Below are 21,155 nucleotides of genomic sequence, written 5' to 3'. Positions count from 1 at the left end.
AATATTTTTTCGTTATACATCGTTCCCTGAAGTGAACGCAACTACCAGAAGTAGTTATTATAAGTATGAAATGCCCAAAAATTTTTATAATTAAATCTATCATATATATTTATTCTGGAATCATGTATATTATTTTATTGTCATGTTCTCTTCCTTTTAATATTTTGTGTACGTTATAACTAACGTAATTTAAATGAAAGGAAATAGACTCCAAAATTGAAGCGTTGACTTCAAAAGCTGATGTGGGAGACATGTGTTTGGTGGACAGTGTAACAACGCACACAATTCTCAAGGAAAAGAAATTTTTCTTATCTTTAGCATTAATTGAAGCTAAAGTAACTACCATATCAGGATCAATTGATCTGATAGAAGGCTCCGAAAAAGCCACAATTATGTTAAACAATGGGACCAAATTAAGCATCAATGATGCATTATATTCAAGTAGATCCAGAAGAAATCTACTGAGTTTTAAAGATAAGAAAAAATGGTTATCATCTTGAAACCATGAATAAAAATGGTGCAGAATTCATCTGTATAACTAGTAATGCCTCCGGAAGAAGGCTTATACTAGAAAAGTTGTCTGCTTTATTATCTGGATTGTATTATACAATCATAAAGGTAATTGAAACCTACGCAGTATCGAACCAGAAGTTCGTTGATCCAAAAACATTTACGCTTTGACATGATCGTTTAGGCCACCCAGGATCTACAATGATGCGTAGGATTATTAAAAATTCACATGGACATACATTACAGAATCATAAAATTTTATTGTCTAGTGAACAATTCTGTACCGTCTGTATTCAAGGTAAATTAGTAATAAGACTATCTCTCTCTAAAATTGGAGGTGAATCCCCATCATGTCTGTAAAGGATTCAAGGGGATATATGTGGACTCATTCATCCACCAAGTGGGCTATTTCGTTATTTTATGGTCTTAATTGATGTATCTGCACGATGGTCTCATGTTTGTTTATTGCCTAGTCGAAATGTTGCATTTGCTAAACTATTAGCACAAATTTCAAATTAAAGGCACATTTCGCAGATTATTCGATCAAGTCAATACGGCTAGATAATGCTGGTGAATTTACATCCAAAACGTTTGATGATTATTGCATGTCTATGGGGATTGAGGTTGAACATCCAGTCCCGCATGTCCACACACAGAATGGATTAGCTGAGTCTCTTATCAAACGACTCCAGGTAATTGCACGCACTTTATTATTAAAAAGTCAATTAGCTACTTCTATGTGGGGACATGCTATATTACATGCTGCAGCGTTAATTCGCTTGCGACCTTCTTCTTATCATCAATATTCTCCCCTAAAATTGGTCATTGGTTACCAACCTGATGTATCTCATTTGAGAATATTTGGTTGTGTTGTATATGTCCCTATTGCGTCTCCTCAACACACAAAAATGGGACCCCAACATCGCTTGAGAATATATGTTGGATATAATTCACCATCAATTATCAGTTATCTAGAATCATTAACAGGTGATCTTTTTACTGTACGATTTGCAGATTGTCACTTTGATGAGACAACTTTCCCATCTTTAGGGGAAAAGAAAATGCCTCCTGAAGTTAGGCATGAACTTACTTGGTATGTACCTACCATGTCTCATTTAGATCCTCGCACATCCCAAAGTGAAACTGAAGTGCAAAGGATAGTGCGATTACAAATTATTGCCAACCAAATGCCTGATGCATTTGTTGATATAGCAAAAGTGACAAGATCACATGTTCCAGCTACTAATACACCAGCAAGAATCAATGTGACTGCTGAACAGTCCATTCGAGCCATGACTGATCCATCTACCTCACGCCAGAAGCGTGGTAGACCTGTTGGATCAAAGGACACTGTTCCTCGAAAAAGAAAGGCAAATAATCAAACAAATATTCCTCCAGAAGAGGTTATAGTCCCTGAAGAGACTCAAGCCCCTGAAGTGGCACAAGCCCCTGAAGTGGTACAAACCCCTGAGTGGCACAAATCCCTGAAGTGGTACAAAATCCTAAAGAACAGGAAAATGAGAATATTGAAATATCTTTAAATTATGTTCATACACAAAAAATATGGAATCGAGAAACAATTATAGTTGATGATATATTCTCATTTGCAGTAGCTACTGAAATTCTGAATGATGATGATTTTGAACCATGTACTGTGGTTGAGTGCAAACAAAGACATGATTGGCCTAAATGGGAAGAAACAATTCAAACAGAATTAGCTTCTTTAGCAAAACGTCAAGTGTTTGGGCTTGTAGTTCCAACACCTCAAGACATACAACCCGTTGGATATAAATGGGTATTTGTGAGAAAAAGAAATGAAAAAAATGAAATTGCTAGATATAAAACCAGACTTGTAGCCCAAGGCTTTTCCCAAAGGCCCGGTATAGACTTTGATGAAACATATGCACCTGTAATGAATATAATCACATTCAGATATTTAATCAGTTTAACAGTCTCTGAAGGACTGGATATGCGTCTAATGGACGTAGTTACTGCTTATTTGTATGAAAATTTAGACGCTGAAATGTATATGAAACTCCCTGAAGGATACAAATTGCCTGAAACAAAAAGGGTCAATTCAAGAGGCTTGTACTCAATTAAATTACAACGATCATTGTACGGATTAAAACAATCCGGAGTATGTGGTACAATCGTCTCAGTGAATATTTGAAAAAAGAGGGATATGTGAATGACCCTATACGCCCATGTGTCTTTATTAAAAGGTCAGAATCGGGATTTGCTATTATAGCAGTTTATGTTGATGACATGAATTTAATTGGGACTCCTGAAGAGCTCTCAAAAACTGCTGAATATATGAAAAAAGAATTTAAAATGAAGGATTTGGGAAAAACAAAATATTGTCTCAGCCTGCAGATCGAGCATAATTCAAATGGAATACTTATCCATCAATTAGCGTATATTGAAAAATTATTAAAACGCTGTAATATGGATAAGGCTTATCCTTTGAGCAGCCAAATGGTTGTTCGGTCTCTTGATCCAAAAAAGGACCCATTTCGTCCTAAAAAAGAAGATGAAAAGATACTTGGTCCTGAAATACCATATCTTAATGTCATTGGAGCCTTATTATATTTGGCCCCATGCACGAGACCGGATATATCCTTCGCAGTTAATTTATTGGCCCGATTTAGCTCTGCACCAACCTGTCGTCACTGGAACGGAATCAAGCATATACTCTGTTACTTATGTGAAACTAGAGATTTGAGATTATTCTATTATGTCAAATCCCCTAAAAATCCTAGTTTGGTTGGATATGCAGATGTTGGTTATCTTTCTGACCCCCATAAGGCCCGTTCACAAACGGGATATGGTTTTTACTTATAATGACACAACTATATCATGGCGCTCCACTAAACAAACCTTGGTTGCAACTTCTTCAAATCATTCAGAAATTTTAGCTCTCCATGAAGCCAGCCGAGAATGTATATGGTTACGGTCTGTCATCCATCATATCCGAAATGCATGCAGTCTTCCTTCTACAACAGACACTCATTCCATATTATATGAAGACAATGCAGCATGTATAGCTCAAATTAGAGGTGAATACATCAAAGGAGACAAAACCAAACATATCTTACCGAAGTTCTTTTACACTCATGAGCTCCAGCAGAATAAAAAGATTGATGTCAAACAAATCAGCTCTAGTGAAAATCTTGCAGATTTGTTCACTAAGACACTACCGACATCAACATTTGAGAAGTTAGTGTATAACATCGGTATGCGGCGGCTCAACAATCAACCAAGTTAATCCTATTATAAAGAGGGGGAGCGTTCATTAGGGGGAGCATTCATCAGGCAAAATTTTGAAGGTTATCCAATATTGGACAAAATGTGTACTGTACTCTTTTTTCCTTCACTAGGTTTTGTCCCACTGGGTTTTCCTAGTAAGGTTTTTAACGAGGCAATTTAAACACATCCAACGCCAACTTGTAAAACATTTAATAATTATGTTCATTTGCTTTGGTTTTTATCTCACTGGGTTTTTTCTTAACAAGGTTATATAATTATCTGTAAGTGGTGAAAATTTAAGGGGGAGTGTTACAGATGGTGGATTTTTCTACCCCACATTTTTGACTTTAGCCAAAAGAGATGGGAAGACATTAAATGCCTTAGAATCTTAGCGTGGAAGAAAGCCATTTATTGGTTGGAGGGGCGGCAAATTTCCTATAAATCCCCCCCTTCTCTCCTCGTGAAATTCATACAATCCTTTGCTTTCTTCCTGCTTCTTCTTGCTTCTTTCTTCCTCCTGTCGTGGTTCTGTCTTAATAAAATTATAAATTTTATTTGGCAAGTCAATTACTTTGTCATTTATTTCATTAATTTCATAACATTATTAAACTTTATTGAAAAATTATCATTTTTTAAAACTTAAATTAGAGAAAATTTTTAGTTTTTAAAATTTAAGGGGTAAATAAATATTATATTATATTATATTTTTAATATTATAAATAATATGATGAGTTTGTTCTTATTATCATTAATTTTAATTAGTGTATATAGATAATCTATATTTTTAAAGTTGAAAGAAAAAATTGAGAAATAGCATATTTTGGGTGGGACATAGTCCTTTGGCCTATAACAAATAAACAAAAGCAGTCGCTTTCGTTTCGTCTAGCTTGAGAATTACTTCGCCAGAACAAAAGAGCAGGGTTGGGGTTGTTGAGGAAACTTCCCATTTTCCCCCTTTCACTTTTTTGTTTCTTCGTCAACCTTAACAATTTTCCCTAATTTCTTCAATTTTTAATTTTTTGATTCGATTTGATCTAGTCTTCATGGCCACCACCGGAAACAAAAACATCAATGCCAAATTGGTAATCTTTTTGTAATTCTTACTGGTTTCATTTATTTATTACGGTTGATTCTCACATGGGTCTGGCTTAATTGTTTGAAATTTTATGTCTGGTGATTTGTTGTGGTTTTTTAGGCTAGTCTAGATGTGGGTTTGCCTTAATTTTTGATAATCATGAGCTTACTTATGCATGTTCTTGTTCCTGATGTGGGTTTCCTGTGACAATCAGTATCAAGTTCGACCTTTCGATTTTGCTAGATAATCGTGATGTGGGGTTGCTTTAAAACTTAGTTTTGATTTCTGGGTTTGGATTGATTATAAATTAGCTATTTTTATATGAATTTTGAGCAAAACTCATGTTCCAGATATGTTTTATTTTTTGAAAATTAGTTTTAAGTTCGACCTTTTGATTTTGCTGGGTAATCCTGATGTGGGTTTGCTACAAATCTTAATTTTGATTTCTGGGGTTGGATTGATTATAGGTTAGCTATTATTTTGTGAATTTTGAGTAATACTCATGTGCTAGATATGCTTTATTCATTGATTAGTAATCATAGAGCTTATCATTATCCATTTTATTCTTTTTAATTTGTATATGGGGATGGTTTTGTTATGAGTTTTAATGTATAATTAAATTTTTGGTTGACATGCTGGTTTCTTATATTGAATGAGTTTGAAGGCAAATTACGTTTGGCTTTGTTTCATTTGAAAAATCAGTCATGTTCATTTTGTTTGATAAGTAGGATTGCTTCCTTATGCTCAATTATGATGTATAAATCTGATGTGATCTCGACATGCAAACATGTTTCATTCATTAGTTGATGATTGTAGTGTTTTTTTTTTTATTCAGAGCTTTGATGTTTAGTGATATGTATGATTACTGTGCTTTGGTAGACAACTGCTGAACTGTTTTTTTGGTTTTGCTCTGTGCAGAAATTACTGGTGTATTCTTTGCAATTATTTATTAAATTTGGTTTTGATTAATGTTTGTTTGTGCTTTATGCTTTAGGTGTTGCTTGGAGATGTTGGGGCTGGAAAGTCTAGTCTTGTGTTGCGCTTTGTTAAAGGGCAGTTTGTTGAATTTCAGGTATTTTAGGTGACATATATGTGCTGGATAACCTTCCCCTTTTGGTTTCAAAAGCTTGATTCTGTTATATTTAATTTTGTAGGAATCAACTATAGGCGCTGCCTTTTTCTCACAAACGTTGGCTGTAAATGACACCACTGTAAAGTTTGAGATTTGGGATACTGCAGGTCAAGAGAGGTACCATAGCTTGGCACCAATGTACTACAGAGGGGCTGCAGCTGCCATTATTGTATATGATATAACAAATCAGGTAAGTGAGTTCTGACAAAACCAATGAATTTATTTTCCCATTAGGATCTGTAATCTTTGAACTGCTCTTTGTTTAAAAATATAAGGTGTAAGACCTATAGAAAAGTACTTTAAATCCTTGAGAATAGAGGAATTGAGTCTCGATGATTAAGCCTTGTACCTCCACTTTAACTTGGTTAAAAGGAATTTAATGTGATAGGTTGAAATGCAGATTATGCTTCTTACAAGTATTACCTTCTCTATTGACCTCTAAATGTGACATGATAGAGTATATTAGATTTTGGGTTTTAATTATCAATTCTAAGTCTTTTATAGAAAATTGTTCTCCCCCTTCTGCCCCTTGTTCCTCTTTTCTTCGTATTCCACATCAATTTTTTTTTTTTGTAACATTGAAAGCGAAAACAAAAATTTATTTTGTCCGTGTTTAACCGTTTTCATTCTAAAAATATGTGATAAGTTTTCTGGAAACTAAAGCTGGTTATTGAGGGGTGAAATCCTAGAACAATGGCTGAAAATATGTCTATGGCGTTGCTTTTAGATAAGTGTCTTATTTTTAATTTATTATTACAAATTGTTTTGTAGGCCTCGTTTGAGCGGGCTAAGAAATGGGTTCAAGAGCTTCAAGCACAAGGTAGTCATTTATATTGTAGGCCTCCTGTAGGGGTTTCATTCTTATCAATATTGTCAGGCAGCATTTTTTCGTCCTACTTGTGAAGTCAGTACACTTCTCAGGAGTGGGCTATGGATTTAGAGCTGGATGTGTTTATTTTCTTGAATGTTTACCAATTTTCATTTTCTTTATTATCCTTATGTTATGTTCTTCTCTTTTATTTGAACTTGTCATATTGTTATGAAGTGGCTTATATCTTATTTATTATGTTATCGTTTCTACTTGTGACAAGGCAATCCAAATATGGTTATGGCACTTGCTGGGAACAAATCTGATTTGCTGGATGCAAGGAAGGTCACACCGGAGGCAAGTATACTAGTTTCTATTTTCTCTCTTCATCCCTTTTTGGAGTGTTCTAATGTTGCTTGATTTCGATTCTTCTGTACAAAAAATGGAAGCTTGTGAAGAAGATAATAATCAGTACAGGCTTTATAACAATACTCTTTGCCCTCTTTTTCTTTGTACTGTTGAAAAAATTAATTTGAAATGCCCAAAGCATTTAGCGGTCAGGACAAGGATAGCTTGCTAACACCATTTTTCTTTGTATGGAAATAATGAAATAGATACTTTTCAATGGCTACAAATGAAAATAATTTTGATGAAAAAGCTTCTGGTTCATCTAGGAAAATAACCTGGTTTATTCATATTTTTACCTGAAATAAAATATTGCTATTGTTCACTTTTTTAGTTGTATCGACTTCTGTTGTACTTTTACTAATCGACTGCACATAAGTATATGGAAGTTTACTAAGAAATCTGTTAGAAGAAGAAGAAACTTTCTATTGGGAACAATATTTGCAAGATACCTGTCTTTCTCTTTCTTATAATGTAAATGTTATGTAACTTTTTTTACTCAAGGCATTCTAGTGATTGCTGTTTGGGGGATATTTATCTGGCTTTCCTATGTGTTTATTTAAAAATTAAATTCATATTGCTGCAGGAAGCACAAGCTTATGCTCAAGAGAATGGACTATTCTTTTTGGAAACCTCTGCAAAAACAGCATCTAATGTCAATGACATTTTCTATGAAATAGGTATATCTTTAATTCATGTAACTTCAAAGAGTATTTCTACTGGAAAGAAGACATCAAATTCAAAATCTGAAATTATATTATCAATAAAACTATATATATACATTTTTTAGTACACAATTGAGTATACAGCTCATGTGTCATCATTGGATTGGGGATTTTGAATTTAAAAAAAAAAAATTCAATTACATGATAACACATCAACTATATATTCAATTGTGTACTCAAAAGTGTGTACATATATCATTGCTCTTATGTTATTAAGTTGTTCATCCCTTAAATCACATTTAAAAAGTAAAAAGGAGTTCCATTTCAGAAACAAGTTTCAGATGTCGGTAGCCACTGCTTCAATGGTTAAACATAATATGTGCTAGTTTGTTAATGATAATAGTAACCATAGCAACCTACCGGAACAATCAAATATACCATAGTTTCATAGTGGCAGTTACCTATATATTTCATTTTGTTAGGACTCATATATAGTTGGGAAGTGGATAGTTAAGAAATGGGAAATTGGGCAGTTATGCAATGAGCAGAGTCAGTTATTAAAGGGGGAGGAATAAAAGAGGGATTGGGGAAGGAGAGAGGGAAGCAAATTGGGTTTTATTTGGGCAGTTTTGACTGATTGAGGGATAGAGTTGGCCTCTTTAAAGCCAGACCAGGGAGGGAAATTATTGCTTGTTCATTCTCCTTTTTGTCACTGTTTTGTGTAAAGGAATAGTCACTCTCATCCATCATAAAGTTGGTTGAATTAATGCAGATTCACTGTCTATTCTCACCTATTTCTACAGTTAATCTTTTCTTCTTAAAATCTTTTTGCTTGTTATATGCTTGGTTCTTAATGTAGATTTTGATGGTTCTGAATGCTTTTTTAACAAATAAAAATTATCTTGCCATAAGATTTCTGGTACACCTTCAAAACTTGGTAATGAACTATTTTGTTTTCCTTTATATTTTGGATACAGCAAAGAGATTACCTCGGGTGCAGCCAGCACCAAATCCGTCAGGAATGGTTCTCATGGATAGACCCGCAGAAAGGACAGCAAGTGCATCCTGTTGCTCTTAGGTACTTGGGTGGTGGTGGTTGCTCTTAGGTACTTGGGTGACGGTGGTCATTGCTACTGCCCGGCTACTTGTATCTTCTGATAGCTCCTGTAATGCTTGCTAGAATTCAAAGTCTATCATCTTTCCAAGTTTCCTTCATGTATTATTAATTTGAAAATCACTGTGCATGCACACTCATTGCTTGTGCTTTCCAGTAACTGCACCGTAGGGATTGCTTCTGCTTTTTTGTTTTAAAACCATATTGGTTTGAATGTAGATAATTGTGTTCTTATCACTTATGCCCGCCGGTGATAGCCCTAGGGCTAATTTCATCTGGGCTAAACCCAACTAAGTTCTAGCTTGAGATCGATTTGAATTCAAAAGAGTTTGTTCGATATTAGTTTGAGATTGACGAAATGAGGTTTGGAAACAACTTAATTCTGAATTTGATTTGAGTAATCTCAAACTAGAATGTTTAGATTAATTCAAATTCGATTTGTTCGATTCGAACTTAGGCAACATGGATTGAATCTAGCCCTAGTTAGTCCAATCATATTGAACGCAATATGCATAGTATGAAATAACCTTGAGAAAAATATTCTCTATTGAAAAGAGAATTTACATCAATATTTATATGCATTTCTAAATCCTAGTTTTACTAAGATTCAATCTCCTTAATTATCACTAACTATATCCTTAATTATCTCTAATTATATCCTTCCTAATTTAGAGATACAACTCATACACAACTCAACACTCCCCCTCAAGCTGGAGCATACAAATCATATGCACTAAGCTTGTTACAAATGAATTCAATACGAGGACTCCTAAGAGACTTAGTAAGGATATCTGCAAGCTGATCATTAGAGCTGACATGGTTGGTAGTTATACACCCTGATAAAATCTTTTCTCGAATGAAATGGCAATCTATTTCTATATGTTTCGTTCTCTCATGGAATACTGGATTAGAAGCAATATGAAGTGCTGCCTGGTTATCACACAATAGCTTCATTTGTGATATATCTGCAAATTTTAACTCTTGAACCAATTGTTTCAACCATACAAGCTCACAAGTAGCCAATGCCATAGCGCGATATTCTGCCTCTGCACTTGATCTAGCCACAACATCTTGCTTTTTACTTTTCCATGAAACCAAGTTACCACCAACAAGAATACAATATCCAGAAGTCGAGCGCCTATCAGACGGAGATCCTGCCCAATCAGCATCAGAATATCCAACAATCTGAGTATGACCTTTATCTTCATAGAGTAATCCTTTTCCTGGTGCTTTCTTAATGTATCTCAGGATCCGAATAGCTGCATCCCAATGAGAATCGCATGGAGACTGAAGAAATTGACTGACAACACTAACTGAAAAAGAGATATCTGGTCTTGTGATAGTCAAATAGTTGAGTTTACCTACTAACCTCCGATATTTCCCAGGGTCTACAAGTGGCTCCCCCTGTCCTGGTACAAGTCTAATATTAGGGTTCATAGGAGAATCAATAGGTTTACAATCCAACATTCCAGTCTCCTCCAAAATATCCAAAGCATACTTCCTTTGAGAGATAATAATACCTGTCTTAGACTGAGCAACTTCTATCCCAAGAAAGTATTTAAGTGTTCCCAAGTCTTTGGTCTGGAAATGATTAAATAGATACTGTTTTAATTGATCGATACCCTCCTGATCATCACCAGTGATAACAATATCGTCGACATAAACAACCAGATAAATGCACTTTCCTCGCGACGTGTGTCTGTAAAATACAGAATGATCCGACTCACATCGAGTCATACCAAATTCTTGAATAACTGTACTAAAGCGTCCAAACCAGGCACGTGGAGATTGTTTTAGGCCATATAGTGAGCGTCGAAGTTTACAAACCAAATCAGACTCCCCCTGAGCAACAAAACCAGGCGGTTGCTCCATATATATCTCCTCCTGAAGCTCACCATGAAGAAAGACATTTTTGATGTCTAACTGAAACAAGGGCCAATGACGAATGGCAGCCATAGATAAGAATAACCGAACGGAGGACATCTTAGCCACTGGAGAAAATGTGTCACCATAATCCAAACCATAGACCTGAGTATAACCTTTAGCAACCAACTGGGCCTTGAGACGATCAATAGTACCATTAGGACCAGTCTTGACTGTGTAAACCCAACGGCAGCCGATAGTGGAATGACCCGGAGGTAATTTCACCAATTCCCAAGTACCATTATGATATAACGCAGTCATTTCATCCACCATTGCTTGCCTCCAACCTGGATTAGAAAGAGTCTCACGAATAGATTTAGGAACTGAAATGGAGGATAAAGAGGACACAAAGGCATAATATGGTGAGGATAAACGGTGATAACTAAGAAAAGTATAAATAGGATGAGGGTTACGAGAGGATCTTACAGCTTTACGGATAGCAATAGGAAATTGGTCATCAGGATGTAGGACCTCAGCCGGGCTAGATGCGACAGCAGGAAGTGAGTCAACAGGAGCCGTTGGAGCAATAGAAGTGATATCAGTACCTGTAGGAGAGTCAATAATTTGGGAAACAGGTGCTAAATCTTGTGTGAGGGTAGACTGTGGGACGACTGTAGGATGAACATCGAAAGTAGGAATAAAATTAGGTAATGGAAGACTCTCAGTGACAGGAGATTGGGTTTTAGATGAAGAGAAGTAAGGAGAGGACTCAAAGAAAGTAACACTACTAGATATAAAGTAACGACGTGTCGTAGGAGAGTAACATTTATAACCTTTCTGGAGATGAGAGTAACCAAGAAATATACATTTGAGAGACCGAGCAGATAGTTTATCAAGACCTGGGGAAAGGTTATGAACAAAACATGTGCAACCAAAGACACGTGGAGGGATAGTGTATAAAGGGCCAGTAGGGAAGAGAATTGAATATGGAATCTGATTTTGCAATACTGAGGAGGGCATCCGATTAATGAGATAGCAAGCAGTGAGAACTGCATCAGCCCAAAAATGTAAAGGAGCATGTGAATGTAATAATAATGTACGAGCTGTTTCAATAAGGTGTCTATTTTTGCGCTCAGCAACCCCATTTTGTTGTGGGGTGTAAGCACAAGAAGACTGGTGAAGAATCCCTTGAGAAGACATGAAATTTGTGAAAGAAGTGGAAAAATATTCACTCGCATTATCACTACGTAAAGTGCGTATAGAAGAATTAAATTGTGTTTTAACTTCGGCACAAAATGTTTGAAAATGAGAAAATAACTCAGATCGACTTTTCATTAAAAATATCCACGTGCAACGCGAATAATCATCAATGAATGTCACAAAATATTGAAAATTTAAAGTAGACTTTACTCGACAAGGACCCCACACATCGGAGTGAACTAACTCAAAAGGAGACGAAGCTCGATTATTGACACGCCTTGGAAAAGAACTACGAGACTGCTTCCCAAGTTGACAAGACTCACACTCAAGAGATGATAAACTAGATAAATGAGGGACCATCTTTTGAAGCTTGGAGAAACTAGGATGCCCCAAACGATTATGAAGAAGAGTTGGAGACTCAATAGCAGTACAAACAGCGGAAGAAGGAAGGGACAAGTGATAAAGACCTTGTGACTCACATCCTGTGCCAATCGTCTTGCCCGAACTTCGATCCTGTATAACAAAGGCATCATTAGTAAATGTAATGGAACAATTCAAGGCTCGTGTTAATTTACTAACTGAAACGAGATTAAATGGGCAATTAGGAAGATAAAGAACAGAATCTAAAGAGAGATTTGGTAATGGATTAGCATGTCCTACGGCTTTAACTATAGATTTTGTGCCATCCGCTAGTGTGACAGAAGACAAAGATTTGGAATGATTAAAATGTGAAAATAAACTAGAGTTACCAGAAATATGATCTGAGGCACCTGAATCTAGGACCCAAGGTCCTAGAGTGGAGGATTGTGATAGGCAAGAGATCGAATTACCAGACTGGGCAAAGGAAGCAACAGAGGATTGAGATGACTGTTTCGTCGCCTGGTACTGAAGGTATTCTTCATAATCAGCTCCAGTGAGAGTAACTGACTGAGGAACTGATTGAGACTGTTTTGCTGAAATCTCTGATTTTGAAGATCCTTCACTGGCCATTAATAAAAGAAAAATAGCAAATTCAACACTGTTACTGTTCCGGCAAATGACGACGGCGACGGACAGTGAAGAGACTAGGAGGTGATTACTCGTCGGAATCTTTCGAGTTCAACAGTGTCGGTAGTGTAGTTAACGCGCGCCGGGAAAGCAGATCGGAGATGACAATTCGCGACAGAAACAACCGTAGCGTGACAGCGATTCTGATAACCGATGACGATGAAGTCACCACAGACTGACTCGCCGGCGTCTTCTGAGAGGACTGGAAGACGCGGTGTCGATGCACGCTCATCGGAGAAACAGATCAGAGATCACAGCCTGAGCGTGAACAACGGTCAGCGTGTGCGCGCTATTACGGTGTCAGATGGCGACGGAGTTTCCACGGATGGAATCGCCGGTGTCGTCTAAGTCCGATTGAGAGGGCGGTGTCGATTCACGGTCGCCGGAACAGGAGATCGGCGACAGAGATACCGAGGAGACAAGCCGCGCGTGTAGGCGCGTGCGGCTGCGAACGGCAACGGGACTTCGACGAGTTTGACGGCGAGACTATTCCGATCCCTCCAGTGTGAGCACAATCACCGGAAGATGATGAAACCACGGTGATCGGAGAAACAGCCGGAAAGGGGGGTTTTATTCACCGGAAAGGATGCCGGAAAAATTTCAAATTTTTATTCTAGGCTCTGATACCATATGAAATAACCTTGAGAAAAATATTCTCTATTGAAAAGAGAATTTACATCAATACTTATATGCATTTCTAAATCCTAGTTCTACTAAGATTCAATCTCCTTAATTATCACTAACTATATTCTTAATTATCTCTAATTATATCTTTCCTAATTTAGAGATACAACTCATACACAACTCAACACATAGCACGGATTTGACAGGTTTATTTGTAACTCATGTTGCAATCTCACAGCAATAGAAATAGAGACTGATGTTATCTATGTTGTGATCTCATTTTACAAGATAACACGATAGTATGCAATGTGAATGTATTAAAAAATTACTCAATCATATATTGTTGTTTTTTCAGTAGGCTATTCTAGATTATAGAAATATATACTTACAAGTACGGTTTTGAGTATACAATTAGATGCACAGATGATATATCATCATATGATTAGATGTTATTTATTTTTAATTCAAAATCAATTAATCACATAGTAATATATCATTTTGGTACATAATCATATACAGGTATTTTTATTGTATACTTGTATAGTCTTTTAGAAGTCAATCTTTTGGGTTGATGGTATGTTCATGGCATTGCCATCATATCAAATCTAGTGAAATATATGACCCCAGAGAATAATTGCAGTTAGCTAGATTTGGAAGTGGAACCTCTTGATTCGGTTCTTCATGTTGAAACTTATCAAGAGCCTACCATTCATTTCGTTTTGGTCATTTAGTAGAATTTTGACTATAAGCTCAAGACCCCTGCCCCAAAGAGAGTCCAAGAGTAACTTCTACCATACAGCATTCATGAAATTATTAGATGGTTAATAGAATTAAATGGTGAATAAGGCTCTATGACTATTTTCCACGCAAACTTTGACAAAACATCAGTTTTGCATTCTTTAAATTTGAAAAATTAATTTTCTTTTCTGTTGATAAATCTGTGAACTTTTATTATTAAGTTAATAAAAAGACAAAAATGCCATTTTTCTAACAATTTCTTTGATGCATTTATCACTAATCAAGTTAATCGAGTTCAATTTTACATTAATTATTTTAGATTTAAACTAAACTCAAATAGATACTTATTCTCATTTAGCTCGTCTCAATTAGAATCCACCCCTATTTGTAAAATCACACATCAGCAGCATGAAAGGTCTAGGTTACCCTCATTAAAGTAGAGATGCATTTTGGAAAAAAGACTTTCAAGAGTCATCCGAACTAAACCTAAACAAACAAATATAAACTTTGATTCAACCCAGATTGTTACATGCTCAACCAAATATTATATAAAACATAAGCAAAAAGAACCAATATCAACACATTTCAGTAACAAGCATCAAATTCTATCTAGCCTTCTCATTCACAGAAACTGAGAATTTGAGCATCTCAACCTTAAATTTAAACTTGAAAAATTACTGAGAGAAAAAACATGAGCGAAAGTAAAGACAGATTTGGTTGTAAGATTAGAAATATGAACTGAAACAGCAAATTCAACATGCCTCACATTGATCATTTACATCAGTAGGAGTTTCGACAACATAAGAAGCTACATTTTCTTTCCCTTCTCTCTATCTATACAGCAAAGAAAACAGAAAAAATGACATTTGGCCATGTGGGTATATGAAACATTACCCATCACTGAAGTTTTGCTAAAGTTTTCTTCAATCCTTTAACAATTTTTGTGAACCACATCAAGTTCATAATGCCTAGTGCAGATGGCACCACCAAAACCAAGAGACAGCCCATCGCATGCATCTGCATGACCTGCCATGCCAATCAAGTAACCTCATAAAGTAATTTAATCTCGTTTAAATTATAGTTACAATCGTCTCGACCTTAATTTGAAGTAGTCAAAAACAGGTAATGAAACTCTAAGCCACATACATGGCAAGGAATTAAAAAATCAATCAATATGGATACCATGGATAAGCTTAGTGGCATTCATGATGATTTAAAGAAGAATACATACTCTAATTTATATCAAATTTGAAAATTAAAAACACTGTTTGGTTCTCCAAGTTTGCTTAACCAGTTTTGTTTGCTACTTAAAGTTTCAAGTGGTTTATTGTAACACCCTTTAGCAAATTTCATATCTACAAAGCACGAGAGATGTTTGGGTATGTATTAACATCTTACATCGCTTGAGAATTATAAGAGAATACTAATTAAATAACCTTTGAGCTTCTAAATTGTCAAGATGTGTTTGGAGTTACAAAGCCTCAAAGTAGAACCATAACGAACTGTGTCTTAAAAGGACAATGTCTTGACAGTGAACTGAGCTATTAGACCAAAATATTACATCTATGGTCCTTAAAGTTTTGTGATTGGTTTCATTTGATCTAACCACCATGCAAGACCTAACTTAGTTGATGTGATCAATATATATAGCTATTTGATATGGTTAATATATAATGTAATCAATACTTTTAATGCTAGGAGAGATATATCAAAATAAATAACTAAATATCATGTTCTTTTGCATCATAATTCCTTACATCCATGCTTTCCTCTCTATTCTCCTCATGGCCTACTTTCTCTCCTTATCACCCTGTCTCACTTCCAGTCACAAACCTAATCTGATCACGGATAAATTGAGAGAAGAGAGTGCAGCCAGAAACAGGTAAATGACAGAAAGGATAGTGGATTGAACAGAGAAAGTCTGCATCAAGGATAGAACCAGGGCAACAAAAAGGAGAGAGTGCTTATAATTGCCATGTCTCAAAATTTCTTGGCTACATCGAAAATTAAGACCCTTTAATTCTAAAATCAGTCATAATATTAACTGTTGGAACTATTTATCACACCAGTCATGTGTTGGTCATGCAAACTAACCAGTCAGGCATGAATTGACACATTTTGTTGATCTGGGTGCCAAATGATTGGTTAGACCAAATTCAACCGGGAAAAAAATCTCAAGGACTATATTAAATCACTAACCATGAAAGACCAAAATGAACCTGGACACAACTTTCAATGTGGGGTTTTCCCTTAGGAAAAACTAGAAGGGAGAAAACAAATACCAAGATGACTACAGATCCTCATTGTCTATGCATCATTTAGAAGTCAATAACTATTACCAAAAAAGCAATAAAGTGTTCAGCTTATTTAGGCCATAATAGCATTCCAAGCATACAATATAATATGGGTTCTGTTAAATATTCGAGATTGAAGTCGGCAATGATCTCTGAATGATCTAATTTCTTCCCTTGTTTTAGCAGAAAGTCCATGTTTAATGCAGACCATAATGAAAATTTTGAAACTAGAAAAAAGAAAGAAGAAAAGGCAACTATCCCTAACACAATGAGAGAATACTACTTGGCATGCATAATAGCTTAAGACAACGAAATTTCAACCATAACAATAAAAAATATTTATACATAAATTAGTTTAAAAATTTTAAAAAGTAGAAGAAGAAACTACCTCATCATAGTGCAAGTATACATGGTTGAATATGTAAAAGAACAGCAGAATTCTTGCAATCTGCATTTTATAACTCATTTCAGCCAAGGAATCAGGAAAAAAACCGTAGAACTTTCAAGTCATCATATCATTACAATTATCAAGTGACTTAAAAAATTTTTATCTTCATTTCTAGGTAGTCTGAAGTACCATAGTATGTTTGGTGTCCCAAAACTATCTACTAACCAAATTTCTCTTCTTCTCTTTCTTGCTTTTTTAATCATAGATTTTTATTTCATGAACATATATTTCAGTGGGTACCAAATAATGAAGAATTTTTATCTAGAATGAAATTTCAAGAAGATTTCACTCACCAGCCAAGTGAAAAAGATAACTACGCCGTTAATGAGATATGCATTGGACCTCTTCATACCAGCCGTATCAAGATACCTTCATTAGGCCCAAAGACATAATTAGAGTTTAGCTTCAGATCCAAATCCAAACTTAACATGCGCAAAACCTACCATCTCATATTAATCTCGGGAGTTGTCACCTCAGAGATGAGGATCATGTACGTATAAAGCTGCCCTTCTCCAGAAAACATAGAATAGGCTACTGCAATACCGGAAAGAGAGTGATGAATAACCTGAAATCAGATAATATGAACTTATCAGTTAATAGTTATACCAGCATGCGTTTGGAATGGCCTATACTGGTTTAACACAGACTTTGTGCATATGCAACTTCAAAATTGACTCTCTTCATACAACCGACTGGTAGGGATTCCAACATTGATGCCAATAGGATTCAAAAAAGCACATTGAAAACTCCTTAGGTGCAATATGGAGTCTAGAAAGGATGTCAACCTTTTAAGTTCACGATGCAGTAAGCTAAATCATTCACAAATAAATCAATTTAAAATGGCTGGAAAACAGATATGATAAAAAGCATAAATTTTTTAAAAAGGAAAAAAATGCACAAGAGTAAAGGATGCTTAAATGTTTTTTTTCTGAAAATACAGAATGCAGGCAAAAAATACACAGGAAATTAATGGTAATCCCTCCACAATTCATTTACAGAAAAAAATTATAGTAAACATGCACAATTAAAGCTTGGCTGCCTGGTGTCCTAGTGCAAACACTTACATACTCCATTCCCCCTAACAAAGGATATAGCCATAAAATCATTCCAAGATCCGCAAGGAAATACCCAACAGAAACCTGTAGAAGATCATATCCAAAATTTTTTATCAATGAATTTATAATAGAAATTAAAGCAGATATTTTTATTAATACAAGGGCACAATCAATATAAGTCATGAAAATTAATTTCAAAGAGAGACATCCCAACATCCTTCAGGTGAAGTAGAGGAATACATGTGTCTGATTCTCATCTTTCTGCCGGTAGGGACAAGGATGTATGCCTAACGCTTCCATCCATAAATCGTGTATGATACAGAAATATTTGTTCTCTTATAAAGATGAGAAATTCAGCATAAAACATACACATTGTGTGGGTTCTCTAGCTTCTAGACACAATAGGCAGGTCTTAACTCCACTTACCAGGAATAGAATATGTTGACCAAAAAGTCTCAGAAGGAATCATAACAAAATATTAGTGTAAGGAACATTCACAAACATCGTTCCATTATGTAATTATGTATCATAAGACATTCAACCTTTGTCTGTATAAATACCATTAAAAGCTACCATGCCAAACATAAGGGCTAACTGCTCAAATGTCCTAAGCATAATTATTCTTTTAAAGAGTTTTTGCCAATGCTCGGACCACTTACAAAAATTAAAGCCATCAAACATCATATTTGTTTCTTCAGAAAAAAAAAAGAAAAAAGAAAAAAGACAAACAACCGAGAAACTTCTCACAAAACACGGCTAAATATTTAACTTTCAGGAGAAGAAATAACTTACCCCTAATGCAAAAGTAGAGAGAGGAGAGTTTCTGAAAATAACAAGACCATCTAATTGTTGGTCGGAAAAGAGATCTGACCAGAACACAAAGTACACTGACATAGCTGAGATAAAAGTGGCATGAATTGTAGAGATACCGCTGCCACAATAAGAATAATAGTCAATAAGGATATATGCAACAATTACCAAAGAAGGAAGAAGGAAAGGGAAAAGCTGGAACATACACTCACCGATTGTTCCACTCTATTCGTTGAAGTTTTGTAAGACCATTATAACTCTTCAAGTAAAAGGTGCTAATTAACTGAGTGAGATCATAGACCTGTCAGAGAGAACAATAATTCAATTTATGAAACAAAAAGCAAAACAGATTAGTTATATATGCTTTGTAAGACCATTATAACTCTTCAAGTAAAATTTGCTAATAACTGAGTAAGATCATAGACCAGTCAGAGAGAACAATAAGTACATTCAATTTATGAAAAAAAAAAAAACAAAACAGATTCAGTAGATATGCGCAGACCAAAAGATTCAGTATATACCACTTTGCAAGCAAATAAACCACCAAGGACTGAAGAATATGGAATAAAAGGCTCTGAGATTATGTAGTCCTTAACCAGAACATTAGCCTTATTTTGATACGACTTAAAAGCCATTGCCGTTCGATCTGACACTGTTCCCATCTTTAAATCCTTCTAGTTTATTATAGCAGATCTTATATCTTTTCTACTGAACTTTCTTCCTCTCCTCATCTTGCCCTTTCATCTGCTCCTTAACAAATACACAGGGAATTAGCTATGAACTTGAAACAAATCCATCACTTAGAACTACAATGGCGGCAAAACATCAAAACAGTAGAGAAAATGTATTCTCCAGAAAGCATTTAGAGAAAAAAAATTCAACAAAAAGGTTTCCATTTGCAGTAGCTCAATAACAACTTGTAGAAATATTAATCTTTTTAAATTGCTTCGCTTTATATTTTCAACCCAAAGCTTCAACAACAAACTCAAAAACTTGTTTTTCTAATTCATTAAACCCTTTACTTACTCTCAAAACCACATTTCTTTCACTAAAGAGATCAAAAAGTAAATTATTTATAAATCAACAATTAACACAATACATATCAACTACAGCTCTTTAGTTATCATTTTGAACTTCCAGGCTTGATTTGTACAAAACTTAGAACGATTCATATCACCACACAAACATAAAAGAATAAACAAATAGGTGAAGAAAACAGAACCAACAAACTAAAGCAAGGTTTTTTTATGAGTTTATAAATTATAATCCACAGATCAAAAAACCCAACAAGCAAACTAAAAACAAACCAAACCGAAAATTCCCAGAAAGCTTATTAACAAAAAGGATCAAACAAACACCAACATGAATCAAAACACAAAACAAAAGCCATTTAAATCAAACAACAGAGGTTACCAAAATCAGGAAAATCACCAAATCAATAAAAAAAACCGAAACCCCATCTCGAGAAAAAGGCAAATGCAGAGAGAATCAATACAAAAGCCAACAACCCACGAAGCAGAACACGAAAATAAGAAGAAAACAAGGAGTAAATAGAGATGGGTATGATGAAAAGAAAGCTACACCAACCGTGAGGTCGTTCGATTGTCCCTTTAAACTCGAACAAAACAAAAACTTGATTGATGAAATGGAATAGCTTTCAATTTAGTAATGAAATACGATCAAAAAAGAAAATGGAGATAGCCTGGAAGCTTCGTTTTGTGTTGTTTTCTTTCTCCTACATGATGCTCTTGATTTTGTGCTGTGATGCGTGTGTGGATTGAATTCACAAAATTGTTATCTTCGAGAGACAGTGACAAGAAACAAGGATGATGTGAAGATGTGATGCCGCACACAATCTCTTGCCTTTCATACAGAAAATGCTACAATCTACTTGTTATTATTGATATTTTATTACTTCATATCACTGGCTGGGAGTGCTGGATTCGAGTCAGCTAGGCTGACATTAGAGTTCCACCCAATTCGAGACAAGTTTTAACTTAAATTTCCATTTGAATTTTATTTAAATTAACATAATTTATGTTATTAACAATATTATTTATTTAATTAATAATATTATATATTTGATTAATAACTTCTAATGTTATCACTCATTAGTTTGAA

The 21,155-nt window shown here is 35.2% G+C and overlaps 2 protein-coding genes across 7 annotated transcripts; one reads left to right on the top strand and one right to left on the bottom strand.

Moving 5' to 3' along the window:
- Positions 1-4,622: 4,622 nt before the first annotated feature.
- Positions 4,623-9,192, top strand: LOC123228075 (ras-related protein RABF2b). Its single transcript, XM_044653277.1, has 7 exons — positions 4,623-4,838; positions 5,826-5,903; positions 5,986-6,153; positions 6,735-6,783; positions 7,055-7,128; positions 7,763-7,856; positions 8,819-9,192. Exons 1-7 carry the CDS (start codon positions 4,800-4,802, stop codon positions 8,917-8,919), a joined length of 603 nt encoding a protein of 200 aa, XP_044509212.1. The 5' UTR covers positions 4,623-4,799; the 3' UTR covers positions 8,920-9,192.
- A 5,969-nt stretch (positions 9,193-15,161) lies between these two features.
- LOC123228091 (TLC domain-containing protein 4-B-like) lies at positions 15,162-20,923 on the bottom strand. 6 transcript variants are annotated; one of them, XM_044653299.1, is made up of 9 exons: positions 20,622-20,919; positions 19,556-19,784; positions 19,247-19,335; positions 19,017-19,155; positions 18,234-18,308; positions 17,613-17,734; positions 17,463-17,538; positions 17,110-17,169; positions 15,162-15,453 (listed from the first exon to the last, which is right to left on the bottom strand). In XM_044653299.1, exons 2-9 carry the CDS (start codon positions 19,694-19,696, stop codon positions 15,325-15,327), a joined length of 831 nt encoding a protein of 276 aa, XP_044509234.1. In that variant the 5' UTR covers positions 19,697-19,784; positions 20,622-20,919; the 3' UTR covers positions 15,162-15,324. The 6 variants fall into 6 exon arrangements, with proteins under 6 accessions (XP_044509234.1, XP_044509232.1, XP_044509233.1 ...); XM_044653297.1 differs by having other exon boundaries at positions 19,556-19,778; positions 20,622-20,918; XM_044653298.1 differs by lacking the exon at positions 20,622-20,919 and adding an exon at positions 20,466-20,615 and having other exon boundaries at positions 19,556-19,778.
- Positions 20,924-21,155: the final 232 nt, after the last annotated feature.

Source organism: Mangifera indica, chromosome 10 (genome assembly GCF_011075055.1).
Source record: "Mangifera indica cultivar Alphonso chromosome 10, CATAS_Mindica_2.1, whole genome shotgun sequence".
Lineage (NCBI taxonomy): Eukaryota > Viridiplantae > Streptophyta > Magnoliopsida > Sapindales > Anacardiaceae > Mangifera > Mangifera indica.
Note: the sequence above shows the minus strand (reverse complement) of the source record. Positions and strands in the feature narration are given on the sequence as shown.